This window comes from Myxocyprinus asiaticus, chromosome 7, assembly GCF_019703515.2.
Source record: "Myxocyprinus asiaticus isolate MX2 ecotype Aquarium Trade chromosome 7, UBuf_Myxa_2, whole genome shotgun sequence".
NCBI lineage: Eukaryota > Metazoa > Chordata > Actinopteri > Cypriniformes > Catostomidae > Myxocyprinus > Myxocyprinus asiaticus.
The window spans coordinates 20,175,037-20,192,548 of record NC_059350.1 but is presented as its reverse complement, the minus strand read 5'-3'; the positions used below and the strand labels follow the sequence as shown (position 1 = coordinate 20,192,548).

At 39.3% G+C, this 17,512-nt stretch overlaps 1 protein-coding gene across 6 annotated transcripts in view; it reads right to left on the bottom strand.

Annotated features, from left to right (window-relative positions):
• Window positions 1-692: 692 nt before the first annotated feature.
• The window catches only part of LOC127443875 (zinc finger protein 827-like), a 121,932-nt gene continuing 105,112 nt past the window's right edge, over window positions 693-17,512 (bottom strand). For 2 of the 6 annotated variants that reach the window (XM_051702874.1, XM_051702872.1), the window contains 3 exons: window positions 12,962-13,159; window positions 12,199-12,376; window positions 693-5,148 (listed from right to left, as the gene is read on the bottom strand). In XM_051702874.1, the coding sequence (XP_051558834.1) occupies window positions 4,278-5,148; window positions 12,199-12,376; window positions 12,962-13,159 (1,247 nt within the window). In that variant the 3' untranslated portion in view covers window positions 693-4,277. Of the gene's footprint in view, window positions 5,149-5,456; window positions 5,508-12,189; window positions 12,377-12,961; window positions 13,160-17,512 lie in introns of all 6 variants that reach the window. The other 4 variants (XM_051702877.1, XM_051702875.1, XR_007897714.1 and 1 more) reach the window with 4 other exon arrangements.

The following is a 17,512-nucleotide window of genomic DNA, read 5'->3' as shown; positions in this document are numbered from 1 at the left end:
CACATGGTCTTACCTAGTCTTGTCGGCAGTGTCTCATGTGGAGAAGTCCCCGTGGTTGGTCCTACCCAGGGGGGGAGGAGCTCTACCAACACGGAGACCGGGGGCAGAGGGGCCTCTGCCCAAGGAAGACGCAGGTTCACCAACGGAGGAACCTTCTTGAATATACATCACACGGGGTTACATATGGGCAACCAGCGCATGTGGAGCACCTACCCCAGTACAGGGCTTAGTTAGCACACGTACTGGGCCGGCAACGAGTTTCTCCGCAAACTCGCCTGCCACAGGGCTAAGGAGGAAGGACATCCAGGGTCCATGACTTCTTGAACACAACTGGGGGTAAAAAGCGCACATCTTCACCTCTGGGAGGGGAAAGGTGCTATATGCAAGCAGTACACCTGGCCAGCTGTCCTGCAACTTACCTGCTCGTACCTGACAACAACAAGGGGATAAATATTTTTACAAAGTGCAAGTTACAAGGGCACTGAAAATAAAAGGGTATTAGTCCTCAAACTATCTTTATAGCAAACCCCAGCCTACCTGCTTAGCTGCCGACTGCCGTCATTTCCTGCATCCTCATATATTCTTGACCATATAACTGAGCTCGTTCCCCCAAAAGAAACCAAATGGGGGTTCCAAAATTTGAGGACATCAAAGTTGAACATGCTTTGATAAAATGGACAAGACAATTAAGGTAATATGTTATGTAAGCTTTACTTTCAAATCCTGTTACATTTAGAACTGGCAACTTGAACATAAAGAAATGAAAACCAGGAAAACCAAAATACATAACAAAATAAAAGGTACAAATGATCTAATTACCAGTTATTGTCACAAACAACCCTGTACAGCCTTAAGAATGAAGTAATAAAAAAAGCTTTATACAGCACATAAGTTTACTGGGTGCCAAATAAGAAAGAATCAAAATGACACTTGAGCCTTATTGAGTTGTAGAGTACAGCAAGAGATAAAGCAAACAGATTGTGCAGAATAACCCGCAAAGCTAAATGCAAAACAAGTCGTCCTTTTTTTCTGACCCAAAAAAAACAAAAACAAAAAAACAAAAACAAATGTAAGTGCTACAAACTAGAGATCAAGAGCAATTTCATGCATCTTTTGAAGTGCTAAAAAGGTTGTCAGTCTTGTGATGCGCAATGATGCTAAAACAAAAATCACTGCTCTTTGCAATTAGGCAAACAGAACGCCAAATATTAGGTATTTATAAATACTGGTATTGGAACAGAGAGCGATCCCTTTTGCGCTCCTCTTGCCGACACAACTGAGCATGAAAGAGCAGCAGCCATGTTCTTTTACATGATGATTACATGGTGTTCCAAGGCAGACAGACAAAAGGATGTTGCCCAAATGGACATTTCATTTAAAATTCATTCTAGCAAAATGGGTCCTGAGAATCAGTTTCACTTAATCTCAGGCTCACGGGCCACTCCTTTCCACCAAGTGGCACTAGAGCATAATAGATAATGGGTTGAGCAGGAGCTTTATTAACAAGCAAACAAGCTCCACTTCAAATACAACATACCACTAGACTGCATGCTGGGCATTTACATGAAGTAAAGGGAACAATATGGTGATGGCAGAAAATATATTAATAAGTATATAACAAGGATATTGTGTGGGGCCATATTTTAATGGCCACGAACTGGCCTTAAATAGATATATTTTCATCCAAATCCTGTCAATGGACAAGTTAGAGGAGAATAAACTTAATAGAGAGTGAAGAATTATTTCTTTGTGGTTAAGGTTGACCTATAAAAGTAATGCTTCTACTGCTTTCTCTTTAAAAGTCTAAGCTCAGCTGCATCGGGAAACCTTTTGTCCCCTGATGTGATTTTTGTCTTAACAGGCAATGTTTTGAGGCGCTATGAATGAGGGCGGAAGAGCATTGTACATCTATGATGGAAAACATTCAAATTATTAATAAGAGGAAAAGGATGACAGCTCAGTTAAAATGCATCTATTGTCAATCAATAAAATGGACCTGATAGAGACTCAATCTTTGCAATTGCACGTTTACATGATTAATAGGCAGGTGTATATAGATTGATATATTAATCGGTCCACATTTGGCCATTTTGAGATTATGGGTAACAGCTGATTGGCGCTTGGTCACTAAAGTAGACTGTACTCTTTTTGCACCAATTTAAAAAGTGTACTACTATTCTAAATACTTAAAGGAAATCAAGGAAAAGTGCTAATCAAATCAAATCCATCCTTTACTACCAATGCTATGGTTTAACCATTTTATATTGTATTCTTAGCTTGCCAACATTCTATTTATGTTTTTCAATTACAGAGCATTGAATATAATTGTCTTCTGATACTTCTGATGTTTGGAAAAGTGCAATTTTTACAGCACTGTGCAAAACCGCTGTTAAAATTTTTGCCTGGCCCTTTGGTGCCCAGGAGGGATTTTGACCTCAGTTGTCTGTATTACACAAGCCATAATATCTTATATCTATCTTAACAGAGCAGTCAAGCACTGCTGTTTGGCAAAAAACTAAAGGAAGAAGCTTCAAATTTGTATTTTCAACCATTCTGGCAGACAAAGAAAAAAAAAAATTGGCATTGAGAACATTTTCTATTGGGTCTAAGTGCTTTTCTTGTAACATTTATAAAAAATTAATAAGTGCAATTAAAACTCAAAACATGGAGAGGGGAACATAGAATTATGGTACCATGTTTGCCCATTATGGAAAGCCATGCTTCCACAAATCCAACTCAAAATAATGGCTGCCTCCACATTGCACTTGAGAGCCATTTTCCAATGGGGTTCTCGTAATAGCTTGTTAGTACAGGATATATATATTTTATATATATATTTGTATTTTACATTTCAAAGGCTCTTTCAAAAAACAAAAAACAACTAGAAGAACAAAAATTTTAAGACACAGAAGGCCACCGAGATACCATTGTTTTTCCATGTTCTCACTTAGCACAGTCCAGCTACCTCTGTATCACATGAACATTAAACAACAAAAAGTACATTCATTCAAGTCATTTTGGAACAGTTTTTTTTACACACAAAATTACAAAAAAGCTCCAAAAAGCACCATTGAATCGGCCTTTGTGACAGAATTAATGGAGGTTTCCCCAAAAAACCTGTCACCTCATACATCTTGTTAAAACGTACAGGTGCGCATTACATATGATAGCTATGCACAGGGTGCTTGACTGGTCACTCATCTTTTCTCATGCCTACGGCCAGCCCACCTCAGTCAGCTATGGCACAATCTGTACTGACCAATAGTAGGGCGAGGATGGTGAACGTTTCGAGGCTGCATCATGGGCTGACGACCACTGCGCTAGTGGTAATGATTGCTTTTGCCATTAGCATGCCCCAAATGGCTTGTATTAAGAAATGCTATCAGCTGTGCCTCGTAGGTCTCGTAAAGGGCCTTATGCTTGTTGCTGAGGCAATATTAGAGTTTTGCCATGGTCTCACCATTCAGCAAAACCAGTCAAGAAAAGAAAGACTACAAAACTATGTACAGTCTGATAAATTAAGAAGTGTGTGGTCTGAGCCTTTGCTTTGGAAACAAGACTCGAGAGACAGCAATCTGTTTCATTGGTTTTTGTCGTGCCATACTGTATATACATCAAGATATTTCATACTGAGCCCCTAAATGACTTCAAAAAACATTTGCAACACATAGTGAACATGCTGCCTGATTCTTGGCAAACGACAAAATGCACCAAAAAAACAAAAACAAAAAAAGCTTAGAGCTTGCAAGCATATATATGTTCATTTCCTTTCTCCCATTAAAATGAATATAAAACTTGGATAGATAAAGCACTCTTATCAGATTCTGGGTCATTCACTATTGGCAGAGTAAAGCAAATAATTGTTATAAGACCTCTTAAAAAAAAAAAAGAGAAATAATACAACAGAAAACAAAATCATTCCTCTGATAAATTGATATTTTACTATAATTTCTACTTTTTAGGGTAGCATTTCAGCCTGCCTATGGAACAGTTATTAAAGGGATAGTTCACCCATTAATGAAAATTCTGTCACCATTCACTCTTCCTCATATTGTTCCAGACCCAAATTACTTTCTTCTGTGGAACACAAAAGGTTATAAAATCTGCAATGAAAATTAATAAGGCTAACTTTCTGCCTAACGCTTCCTTTTGTGTTCCATGAAAGAAAGTCATATTGGATTGAAACAGCATGAGGGTGAGTAAATGATGACATAATTTAAATTTTTTGGTGAACTATCCCTTTAAAGTTTGGGGAAAGGGAGGGTGATGAAATCTGGTCAAATGGTCTTCGCTCTCTCTGTCAGTCCCAGGTATGCCAGGAAGGAGTGTTTAAGTGACGTGGGAGAGGGCGGGGACTGCACGGACGAGTCGGACCAGACTCTGGAGAAGGGTGGCGAGGAGTTTGTGGGAAAGGGGCTGTGGAATGTGAAGCGTTGGGCGGTAAAGAGCGTGGTGAGGGGGATGAGGTGAGCCAGGTCATAGTTTCTGTACTGTTCCAAGTAGCGAGCCGCCAAGGTCGAGAATGTGCCGTTGGCAGTGAGGTAGCGCTGCCTCGGCATGCCATCTCGCTGCTTGCTGGTGATGGAGAGGGCGACAGACTGCAAGACTTGAGAGGCAGACAGGCTCATCAGAGGACTAGTGCTGCCGCTGTCCCCACTACCACTGCTACCCTCACCACTCTCCAAAAAGCCTGGGTGCGGCGTACCCGGCTGCGCCTCACCTTCCTCGGCACTCCCCTCCCCACCTTGGTGCTTTTTCACATGGCGGCTGTAGACGAACGGGTGGGTGGTCGTGAATGTGCACTGAGCGCAACCGAAGGTCTGTCTTGGCGCATGTTTGAGCCGCTTGTGGAGGTTGAGATTGTCCTTGCGTTTGCAGCTGTAGCTGCAGCGGTCGCAGTGGAAAGGCCGCTCGCCGGTGTGCACGCGCACATGCTCGATGAGCTTGTTGGCGGTTTTGGAGAGGTAGCCGCACTGCTCGCACTTGTAGTGGTTGCCCAGGCGATGGGCACGCATGTGCCTTTCCAGCTCTGCCTGATTGGCCCACACGGCTTGGCAGATACGGCAGCGGTACTCCATCTTGTAGTGCGTCTTGAGGTGGCCCTCCATAGCGGCTGGCCTGTTGGTGGAGTAGATGCAGAGAGGGCACCTGGTCAAAGAGACAGGAGGAGCAGGGTGTAGGACACAGAGGTGGGAGACCTTTAATAATGCACCTCCCAAACACAAAAACACACTCTGTTCTCTTTTTTTTTTTTTTTTATGAAATGGAGAACACACAGAATGGACAAAGGGAAGGGATGATGGATGGTTTAGTGTGTCTTACCCTCTCTCTTGTGTATAAAAGCTACAGTCTGTGTGTATATGTGAGAGAGTGTGTGTTTGTGTATGGCTGTGTGGTTGCGGACAGGTTGGAATGGGAATCAGATGAAGGTAAATGAATAAATGAGTGGCACTTACATTTAAATAGCACCTTTCATCTGCTCAGGGCCCCAAAGCGCTTCACAAACCCTGCAGAACAGAATGACCTCAGAAAGCACACTGTGAAGGGCGCCTCTCTACCTCAACACTGATCTAGAGCGCTGTGAAACTCTCTCACACTGACTAAAACAGCAGCAAACTTTTTCTCTCCAATTTTAACCATCTATTTACGGTGTATTTGATCAGTACTGGGATTGCAGTTTTCTTCTGTGTGCTGTTACATTTTGAATCTGTATTGTGCAACGACTCTGAAGTTTGACACACCAAGATTAGCCGTATTGTGCATTATCTTGAGGTAAAAATGAACAAAACAACACTCAATGGCAAGACAATGTCTAATTTCACAAATGAAGTAAACTCTTGGCATGTGTACCAGCAGAAACTTTGACATCACATAAAATAAACCACAAGAACATCTCAATTACAAACCAGCCTGTTAATAGGTGGATCAAGGCAGTACCATTCTAGAACTATTGTCGGATGAATATTACTCTGAAAAGGGGCATAGAAGAGTGAAGGAAATGTTGTAAAAAAAAAAAAAAAATTGCATGTTGTCAAAAGCAAACCATTCGGAAAAACATGGAAGTCATGTTGTGGACTGTCCCAAAGAAGAGACAAATCTTAAGAGATCTCTGTATATCTCAATTGTTAAATATTTCAGAATTATATATTTCTCCCAAGAAAACAAAAAAACAAAAACAATAATCTTACATGTGTGTTTCAGAATAGATCTCAACAATGTCACAAACTGTGCTCAGATTTGCCAAGATAGCAAAGTCTGCAATCAAAAGTCAATTTCAATAAGAATTAATAAGATTAATACATTCTCATCATATTGCTATGATATCCACATTAATTTTTTATAGCTCTTACAGTATGTCTCATTTGTGCATTTTTATTTCTCCTAAGTAATTTTAGGAGAAAAATGTGAGATCGATACTTAAAGGAAGATTCCATTAATACAAGTTAAACTCAGTCGACAGCATTTGTGGCATAATGTTGATTACCACAAACATTAATTTTGGCTTGTCCATCTTTTTCTTTCTTTTTTACATTTTTTTTATCTCCTTTTCTCCCAATTTGGAATGCCCAATTCCCACTATTTAGTAGGTCCTGGTGGTGGTGCAGTTACTCACCTCATTCCGGGTGGCGGAGGACAAGTCTCAGTTGCCTCTGCTTCTGAGACAGTTAATCCACGCATCATATCGTGTGGCTCGTTGTGCATGACACCGCAGAGACTCCCAGCATGTGGAGGCTCATGCTACTCTCCGCGATCGACACACAACTTACCACGCGCCCCATTGAGAGCAAGAACCACTAATCGTGACCACGAGGAGGTTACCCCATGTGACTCTACCCTCCCTAACAACTGGGCCAATTGGGTTGCTTAGGAGACCTGGCTTGAGTCACTCAGCACGCCCAGGATTCAAACTCACAACTCCAGGGCTGGTAGTCAGTGTCAATACCCGCTAAGCTACCCAGGCCCCTGTCCATCTTTTTCTTTAAAAAAAGCATAAATCGAGGTTACAGTGAGGCACTTATAATGGAAGTGAATGGGGCCAATTTTTGGAGGGTTTATTAAAGGCAGAAATGTGAAGTTTATAATTTATAAAAGCACTTACATTAATTCTTCTGTTAAAACTCGTATTATTTGAGCTTTGAAGTTGTTTAAATCGTAATTTTTACAGTCATTTTAGAGTTTGTTGAAATGACATCATCATGGCAACGAAGTTGTAAAATTGGCTATAACTTTACACAGAAAAGGTTAGAAAGTGATTTTATCACACTAAAATCATGTTAACACACATATTGTTTGTGTCTTGTGGCTCTACTTTTGAAACAGTGAATATTTTAACGTTTACGGATTGGCCCCGTTCATTTCCATTGTAAGTGCCTCACTGTAATTTAGATTTTTGCTTTTTTTAAAGAAAAGGATAGACGTCAAAATTAATGTTTGTGGTAATCAACATTATGCCACAAATGCTGTCGATTGAGCCTCACATTTTTCTCCTACATAACATAACATAACATAACATAACATAACAGAGAGCTCCATTAAGTCTCCTAAGCCATGAAGGAGCAACATCTGGGCAATAAGATTTCCTATGGTGTGCATCTACTTGGTTGCTGCTTTTCTGGGTTAATCATATTTTATGTTTAAAGATGAGAAGGAATGCAAATATATAAGATTATGTAATAGTTGAGAATTGCCATAGAATCTCTACAGACCATATATCTAACATAAGGACACTTAGGTGATCAGGTATTTAAATAAAAACAAAAACAAAACAAAACAAAAAAACAGTCCAGCTATGACACTTTGTATGGAATATTCATAAGGAGACATTAGTCCAGCCTACTGGAACCCTGCTGTGGGAGAAAGATTCCATGAAAATACATGCAGTCATTTGTAAGCAGTTAGCTGCTTTACATATACTGTTAAATTAAAGCTGACCACACACTCTAAAACCCCAGAGTCATTGAACTTTTACACATCCAAAATGTAGTCAAAACATCAACTGTTCCGGATACTGACCAATATATACTTTATGAACACTGTGTACAGTGTATTTTTGGTAGAACCCAGAGTAATTTTTATTTAACTGCTTCACTGGCCTCTTTAGCTAACAAATAAAAGAGAATTATAAATCATAATTCAAATACTGACTTTTCAAATAGTTCACATCTGATCCATTATTAAATAAAAGGCAGAAATTAGACAGGCCTGCTTTTATTCGTAGTTATTATTATCTTAAAACCACCATGTTTTAAGGCGGTAAGATGTTTTAAACTTTTAAGGTCAAATTTGGAATAGAAAATACCCAAATAACACTGCCTGTATTCTAAATGCCAAATAAGACAAATATCAACACCTCCTTGAAGAATAATCAGTTTAGACCCATTATAAACCACTGTCTGTCCGTCCAAATTAGAGAAATATTGCTACTTATCTAGAGTTTCTTTTTTCTCTCCCTGCCTGTTGCTTGTAATGGCTAAGTGCTCTAATGAGTGATAACTACAAGCTTTCAAATAACTACAAGCTGACAAATGTGTCTAGCATGGGAAAGCATAGCCATAAATGACAAGATGAGGCAATGAAATCTGAAATACATGACCTTAAGACATGAATTATGTATGTCAAACAACTAGACAAATACAACAGAAAATATCAAAGACTGGACTTTGTGCTTGTTCAGTTTGAGAAAAAAACAAAACAAGATATAAACTTTGGGGTCAGTATGGGTTGTAAGTGTTTGTAAAAAGGATATCTATTTGACTCACGATGATTATTGAGTGTGTTTAAATGTGTTGTTGTAACTGTGGTGGCGATTATGAAAGGCTGAGAAAGAACAGTGTGAACTGTAGCCTAATGTTCTTGGCAGTGGAGCTGCTCAACAGACTGACAAACGCTGACTGGCTTGTTGTGATTTCTTCAGATATATTTTCACATGCGGGAACAGACCATTTGCAGTAATGTCTACCACAGGCTGTTAAAGGGAAGGGGCTCGTTCCTAAAAGTGCCTGTGATCTGCGCCTGCAAAGTGGACTTCCAAATAGTGAGCCCTACTTCCGGAATCTGTTCTTTTATAATTCCTTTAAAAAAATTAGCAATGTCTAATGCATGATGCAGTTAATTAATATGATGGCACTGTGAGCACGATAAAGAAGTATTAAAGGTTCTCCCAAAAAATGTAATTCTGGCATCATTTACTCACCCTCGTGTGGTTGAGGAGAGTCCCATTTACGATGTATAGCACTTTGAGTGTTATGTCAGATAAGCGCTACATAAATGTAACATTCATTCATGTTGTTCCAAACTTTTATGACATTCTTCTGTGGAACACAAATGGAGAAATGTTCACATTTTTCTATGCAATTGCAATGAATGGGGACTGAGCTTTCAAGCTTCAAATAGGATGCAAAAGCACCATAAATGTATCATAAAAGTGAAACCTATGACTCAATATAGCACATATTTCAAATCTTCTGAAGCCAAACAATAGCTTTGTGTGAGGAAGACTGAAATTTAAGTTGTTATTAACCATAAAAAGGACAAGCATATTAAGGTACCTCTGAAAATTAATTGAAACACATTAGGGCCCATATATACTGTAAAAAAAAAAAAAAAAAAAAGAAACGGCATTTTATCTAGCTTATGTTTTTTTGTTTTTTTTGTCAAAGATACTACAACATGTGAATTACTTTAATCTACATAAAAACATATGTTAGACCAACAATATTCCCCCAAATGTTGTCCCAACTAGCCAAAGACCCCGTTTCCACCAGGTATTAGGATGCGTTTTGGGTGATAACATGTGGTCAGTCCTAAATACAGGTCTAAATTGAGTCTAAAACGGTTTGTGATCGGATGAATGTGGTCAAAAACGCAAGTGACCAGATCGCATTTGAGATGTAAACGCTAATCCGTCCTGTATGCGTCCCGGCAGCAGTGAAGCACCGCCCCTCACCTGTCAATCAACTGCTGTGCTAAAACAAGAGTTTAAACTTTGCTGTTTACAACCGGATTTAAAAGGAAATAACCATCCGATCTGACATTTCAAAAAGTGGATACATACATAATCACGAGAGCTTCACGGATCTTCTTTAGTGTGTTTGATATCAAAACAGACGAGAAGCAAGAATATCTGAAGCTCCTTTACCACAGGTAATGCACTAAAATAATGGATAATTCTGCTTGACATGTTGCGTTTGTGCTTAGATAAAATTTAATCTGCATCTGGGAGAAACAGTGCACCATTTTTTTGTGCTTTCTTTGTCTTATCTGACTTTGTTGCAGTTTAATATCATGCAGTAACACAGACATAGTGATTGATGTATGTTGTCATGAAACAGAGACCCGCACCTCCAAATTGGAACACAAGTGGTCACAGGAGACGCATTTAAACAACCAGGTGTAAACAGCCATGTGTCCCACCTGACCACATGTGATCGGATCACCCGATCATAACACCAGGTGGTAACGTGGTCCAACAGAGTTGTATGAACGAACAATTTCATGTTAAACAATTTAGCTTATTTGCGAGTTCCCAGCATGCATTGGAACATTAATAAATTATGCGGTTAGTGTTATAGGCTCATTTTTCGCTGTCTACTGACTTTATGTAAGCTGTTTTTGTTGCCACTGTTAATGAATTGCTGTGGTGATGTTAGGATCTCATCTTTTAACTTAATGCAGCTTGTTGACTGTCACTGTTATTGAGGTTTGTGTGTTAAGGGTTGATGTCAATGGTGTGTCTATGTCAAACAATCGTACATACCGCCTTGCCTTGCAAGACATACAGCACCTCTATTCAGAGGCAAAGATTGCAGTTAACTTCATGTAAATATAATTGAAATGGTGACAAAATGAAAGTTCTAATATTGCGATTTGATAGTTGGCTCAACAAGAAATTAGTAGTTCGCTCAACAAGAATTTTTGCATTTAGTGAACAAACAAATTCACATTGACTAAACCAAGCAATGTTATTGAGGACAGTTACTAATCAAAACTCTTACCGCATCATGTTGCCTTGACTTTTAAGTTTGCTTAATTATTTTTTTACCATGCACATTTCCATGTTTTTTTTATTTTTATTTTATAGCTTGTAGAAATCATGAAAATAACACTGAAAAGACAGGAGCGTTTGCCTCGAGGTCAGCTGCCTTTTCCAAAAATGCTGTCTTTTTACATTTAGATAAAGACTGTGAGTTCATGCCAGACTTTATATACAAAGTCGCATGTCCTCAGTATTTGCAAGGACCCCCTTTTCAATATTTTTCACAAACATTTGACCGACTCACTTATTGCTTCTCTCCCCAGCCTCTTAAATGTTTGTATCCCCCAGGATACAAAACATTTTTTGTGTTCAATTATTATCTTTATATTTGCCCTAGCTCTCCTTGGCTTGTTCATGAAAAAAGCAGTGATGTCTGATTTGTGATTCAACAGTTTTGAGTTGTCTATTAATCGGCTTCACAAAAACAGTCTAAAAGGATTTTCCTGATTGAGATCCTGTTTTTGAGTTCAGTTACTGATTCAGTGATCCAGTTGCAGTTCTCAAGCTCACTGTTGTGGAAAATTATCAGTGAATAACAACTTAAATGTTGGTCTTTTCCTCGTACAAAGCTATTTTATCACTTCAGAGGACTTGAAATATAGCACATAAGTCATAAGAACCAATTTAATGATAATTCTATGGAGTTTTTTGTGCTTTTAGCACAAGCTTAAAAGCTCCAGTCCCTATTAATTGAATGGGAAAAGCCGACCATAACATTCTTAAAAATGTCTCCTTTGTGTTTCACAGAAGAAAGTCATACTGGTTTGGTATAACATAAGGTGAACTATTATAAATTGGGTGAACTATTCTTTTAACGGTAAGGTGAGGTTGTAGGTAGTATACTCATAGGTAGTCTTATGGATAATATATAGATAGATGGCCTTGTGTTTGTATACTGCATGTATGTTTTAGGCACATTCAGGAACTTCCTATGTCTATAACATGCTTTTATGTGGCTCTACAGTGGCGTTACCCTGAAGCACTGCTTGATATCAGAAACACCCTCTGTGGTGAATCCAGCCTGATCCTCGAGCAGTGCTCCTGGACAGATCCTGTTTCAAAGCTGGGCTGTGTGCTGCCTGAGAGGATGAGGCTGAGGTAGGGTGGGGGCGGGGTTTTGTGGAGGTAGTGGGGCAGGCTCTTGCTGTACTTGCTTTCCTTACTTGAGCCCTCCAGCGGGGATGGTGTGGCACTTCTTGTGCTCCAGGAGCTGCTCGGGCGTCTTCATGAACTTGTGGCAGACGTCACACTCGAACATGCGCGTGATTAGGTGGATCTGAAGATGACGCTCATACATGGCCCGAGTCTTACACACAAAGTTGCAGAACACACATTCAAAACCTTGGGGATTAAGACAGGAAGGGAGGGAGAAACAAAGTGTCATTATCTTCTCAGATATCATCTTATAGTGTCGGCATGAGTTAGTATAAAGGAATTGGATAACATAACAACATACGATCAATGCAAAGTTGTACTCAGTGATCCAAGTATTATGGAAAGTTTTCAGGGCATAGTGGAATAAACAATATTGAATTCGACTGGTCATGTATGTCAACATGGAGAACACCATGAGGCGAGCCTCTCCATTAAACATCAAATAGCTATAAAATCATTGTGATGAGTCTTTAAAAAGCAAAATGAAACATTTAAACAATAATAATCTAAATGTCTTATTGCCTTAAACATATTTCATTTAGCATATTAACTTTGAAAGCCATGAAAATACATTTTGTAAAAATAAATAAATAAATAAAAAATCCTCTTAAATATTTCATACCTGAACCCTAATTTAAATATTCTGTTCTAGGCTACTGATATAACTGTCTCGTGTGATATACATATATATACATATATATTAATATATTACTAAAATATATACCTGTGTATACATTTTTATTTATGACCTATGAAAGTGGTCAATCTCACCTTTCTCTGCCTTTTCTTCTGTTCCTGGTCCTAAGCTTGATTGGCTGCCTGTAGAAGAAGGAGGGGCCAAAAGGTTTTTTAGTTCTTCATTACCTTGGGCAATATCTCCACCTTCAGAGCTGTTGAGTGAGTCGCTAAGGGCCGACAGAGAGGAGGAAGTGCTCTTGGTCTCACTCAAAGGGCTTCTAGAATTGAGACCTGTGTGTGTTTAAAAAAGACATTGAGGGTCACTTCCTGAACAACAGACAACCTCCGTATTTGAATGACATGATGGTATCAAAGACCTGGCTTAGCTTAAGCCAGCAGAGAATTAGATAGGAGCATCTTTCAACACTCAAGGTTTGATAATGAATTCCACGAGTAAAGCAAAAGGCAGAAAAATCCTATGATTGATCGGAATCCACCCAGTGAGCCAGGTGGGAATATGCATGCCTAGAGCAGTGAAGTATTAAGCCTTAAAAGAATAGTTCAAAATGAAAATTCTGTCATCCTTTACTCACCCTCATGCCATTCCAAACCTAATTTTGAAGAATGTGCCGATCTTTAATTTCCATACAATAGTAGTGGATAGTGACTTACTTTGACACTTTTGAGTCCTTTTTTAAGCTTTAAAGTAGTCAGTGTGACTTGTGCGTCATATTCATCCTGAAATTGAAGTTATTTTACAGTGAAAATCTTGACTTCTGCAGTGTTTTCTACATGGCTGTTTAGCAATTCAATCTCCAGCACCATGGCAAAAGAAATTCACTTGCAGCTTGCAGTTTAAATTGAATGTGATAAGATAAAAAGAGCATGTACCACAAGATAACGGCAACACCAGCAACATGTGTTTCTGCTTGTATTTCTGTTGCGTTCACTGGCAATTAAAAGCAAACATACAATGCGTAGCTAGTATAATCTAATTCACAAACAAATGACTCTTAAGAACTGATTCTTTGGAATTAATCATTCCAAATGACTCACTAACTCACAGGTTATCGGTTGTAATCAGTCTGACGAATCGTTCACTGAATAAACTCACTAAATCTATCAGAGCAGTTACTGAATGAACATCTGACTCACTTACTGAACCACAAGTAAAGACGTTACTTACAGTATTGTCCACAAACCAAGATTTTTTTAAGGTTTGTGAAACTTAAAGTAATTACAATTATTCATTGAAGTTATTTATTCAGAAATTACACTTGTTCATATGGCAACGTGTATTTAAAAGATACACATTTGCAACATACTGAATTCAACATTAACCTCCTCAACTTTGGGGTATTTTTGGGCTGCCACCTGCAATTTTTCACATTAAAACATTGGTTTAAGAAAACCCCCCAAATAATAATAAAAATAATAATAAATAATAATATTAATAAATAATATTGTATATGTTTACAATCTTATGATGAATAGAAAAAACAATTTTTTTTTTGTTGATTTCCTAACTTTGTAAGCATGTAATTCTGGTTCTGTTATCTCCCTGCAAACAGTCTTATTTTATTCCAATGGATTGCAGCAATAACTTTTCCTCTATCACCTTCCATCACAATATGCAGATCTGAAATGTAGGTACCTGTAAGTTTTTGCTGGCATGGTGTGCAGAACAAGGGTATGGTAACTTGATGTTAAATATGTATTTAAATTTATACTTTAGGTCTTATTAATGTTCCTTTCATTAGGCTACTATGAAAATTACTCTGGGCGTGGCCGAGATGTGGCCAAGTGATAAGGGACGGCTGGGGGAGAATGATCGCAATTAGCCGGAGAGGGATAAGGTGGAGCCGGGAGATGCACGAAGCCTGTTTGTGTGTGTGTGTGTGTGTGTGTCTTTATGATTATACGTAGCTGGCTGAAAAGCAGTGCGTGTTTTTGTTTTGTTATACACTGAAAAGTGTTTATTAAATGTCTGATTGGTTCACACGGTCCAATCCCAGGAGATCAGCAGTTACAGAAATACACAAACCATCCCGTCTTGCACCAACAATCATCCATGCGATTATCTAACCAGCCAATCGTGTGGCAGTAGTGTAGTGCATAAAATCATGCAGATACGGGTCAGGAGCTTCAGTTAATGCTCACATCAGCCATCAGAATGGGGAAAAATGTGATCTCAGTGATTTGGACCGTGGCATGATTGTTGGTACCAGATGGGCTGGTTTGAGTATTTCTGTAACTGCTGATCTTCTGGGATTTTCATGCACAACAGTCTCTAGAATTTACTCAGAATGGTGCCAAAAACAAAAAACACTCAGTGAGCGGCAGTTCTGTCGACGGAAATGCCTTGTTGATGAGAAGTTAACAGAGAATGGCCAGACTGGTTCGAAATGACAAAGTCCATGGTAAATCAGATGACCACTCTGTACAATTGTGGTGAGAAGAATAGCATCTCAGAATGCTATTCTGAGATGCGGGTTGGCGCTGTTGGCAGCACGAGGGGGAACTACACGATATTAGGCAGGTGGTTTTAATGTTGTGGCTGATCGGTGTATGACTGGTCTTTTTAAGTGCTATGTGAAAGACTTTTATGTTCATATTAATATTTATACCACATTACCTCTAGGTGGCGTCTATTTGCAATGTGGATGTTTTCAGGCCTTATTTAGATATTTTATGTAACATAAATGCCGACGTAAAAACGTGTGAACTACACAACAGAGATATGACAGAAGTTATGATTTTGGACTACTTGGATTATGGATTACTTTGGATGACTTTACCTCATGACATCTTTGGGTCATTTATAAAGCTTTAAAGTGAGTCACTATAGATAGAAAGTCATGGTGGTTTGGAACGAATGAGGGTGAGTAAATTATGATAGGATTTCCATTTTTTGGAATGGAAAATCCTCCATTTCCATTTCTCTCTTCCCTCTTGCGGCTTTAGCCTGACTCTGTATCCAAGCAGCAAGAACACTCAAGCCAGTGCTCTTATTGATCTCCACTGTGCCTTAGAGCAGCAGGGGAGGGGGGCTGCTTAGGTCAGGGCCGCCACAGCTAAGATGGCGGGAGCATCTCGAGCCATGACTTTCCCTTAGGGCTCTCAGTGCTTTCGAAATGGCCGATGCCAGCTCACGCACAGGCTTCGCTCACATGTTAAGACTTCTGTTCCTTTGAAAGCATGCATGCAGAATACAGAGTAGGTAGTCATGTTTAATCTTTTGTCAACCACAATGACATCTTTGAATACAGATGCGCCATGTGACTTGTGTGTGTTATGAACTCCATTTGAAGAAAACGATTTTATCTACGTGAGTGAACTTGACGCCCTCTATTAGGCTACGATAAGCGCCGAACGTTGCCCCAAATATCAGGATGAATTAGTGATTGGGTTAAGCAGAACACCTGCAGTATACAGCAAAGCATTTCTGATGGAGACAACAGCTGCCAGGCAGGCACTCCAGTAACAGCTACAACTCTCAGCCAACTTCCTAAGCAGTAGAGAAAGAAGTGCAGGCTGGTAGGCGCTGACCCGGGGTCAGTCAATCTGTAGCAAGGGGCGCCTTTGGCGCTAAATCGCAGTTGACAAACCAACTTGTTCTTTTGCTGTCACTCTGAGAGCTCACTGTCTTGTTGAAAGTGGACTCAGGCTCAGTGTAAATGCCAGTGGCATGAGGGGAAGTGTGGGAGACGTGGCCGTGTAGGGCTACTTGGATGGTTAGTTGTGAGCGACTGGGGCTATCGATTTTTCAGCCTCCTTAGGTCTAACAACACCACGCCTTGCAGTTAAAACACACACACACACACACACACACGCACACACACACCCTCAGTCAGTTCCTTGACTGACTCAAAAATTAACCCAACATAAAACCTGAAGATTGAGGTTTTTGTCTGTAATAAACCTGGTGAGCTTTTATGTGAAAAATATCCACCCAGTGATTGGGATTGTTCAAAAAGATAATCCCGCCTCAAGCTCACGCCATTGGTTGAGCCAGAATTTAACATGTGAGAATGCTCAAACAAACAAAATGTTTTCAGAGAGCCACACAGAGGCAAGAGTCAAAGTGTTTACACATTTTAGGAAAGTCAGCCAACAAATGGTTTATTATACTGACCTACAAAGCCAAGGCACAGTAACTACACCATCACTGAAACTTTTTTAAAAAATGGCTTGATTGCCCAGCCAAATGTGGATTATAAAATAGTCTCACTGTTTTCTCTGAATTGGAGCATAGCTGAGCCAATCCGTCACAAGAAAGATCATAGTCTAAGAGACCCAATTTAGGTAATAAATACATTTTGACAAAATGTGTAATTACTAGGGCAGTATAGTGGGATTAAAGTTATTGCAAAGGTAAAGTATTTTAACCCTGAAGAAATTACACACACCACCTTTAAGAGGAGGGTTCAAATCCATGGCAGTTGATTTGGTCCAATCATTATGTTTGCCTGGCCCATTTTCAAAAGCTGGGCAAAATGTCTTATCTAATTTTTACCATCACCATCTGTCCATCAATAAATACCTGCTACTGTGGTTACCTACACTGATAAATTCCAGCAGAAACACTTTGCCTCTACAGCGACATTTGGTTAGGAACTTATCTCAAGCTAACATCTGCTGAAG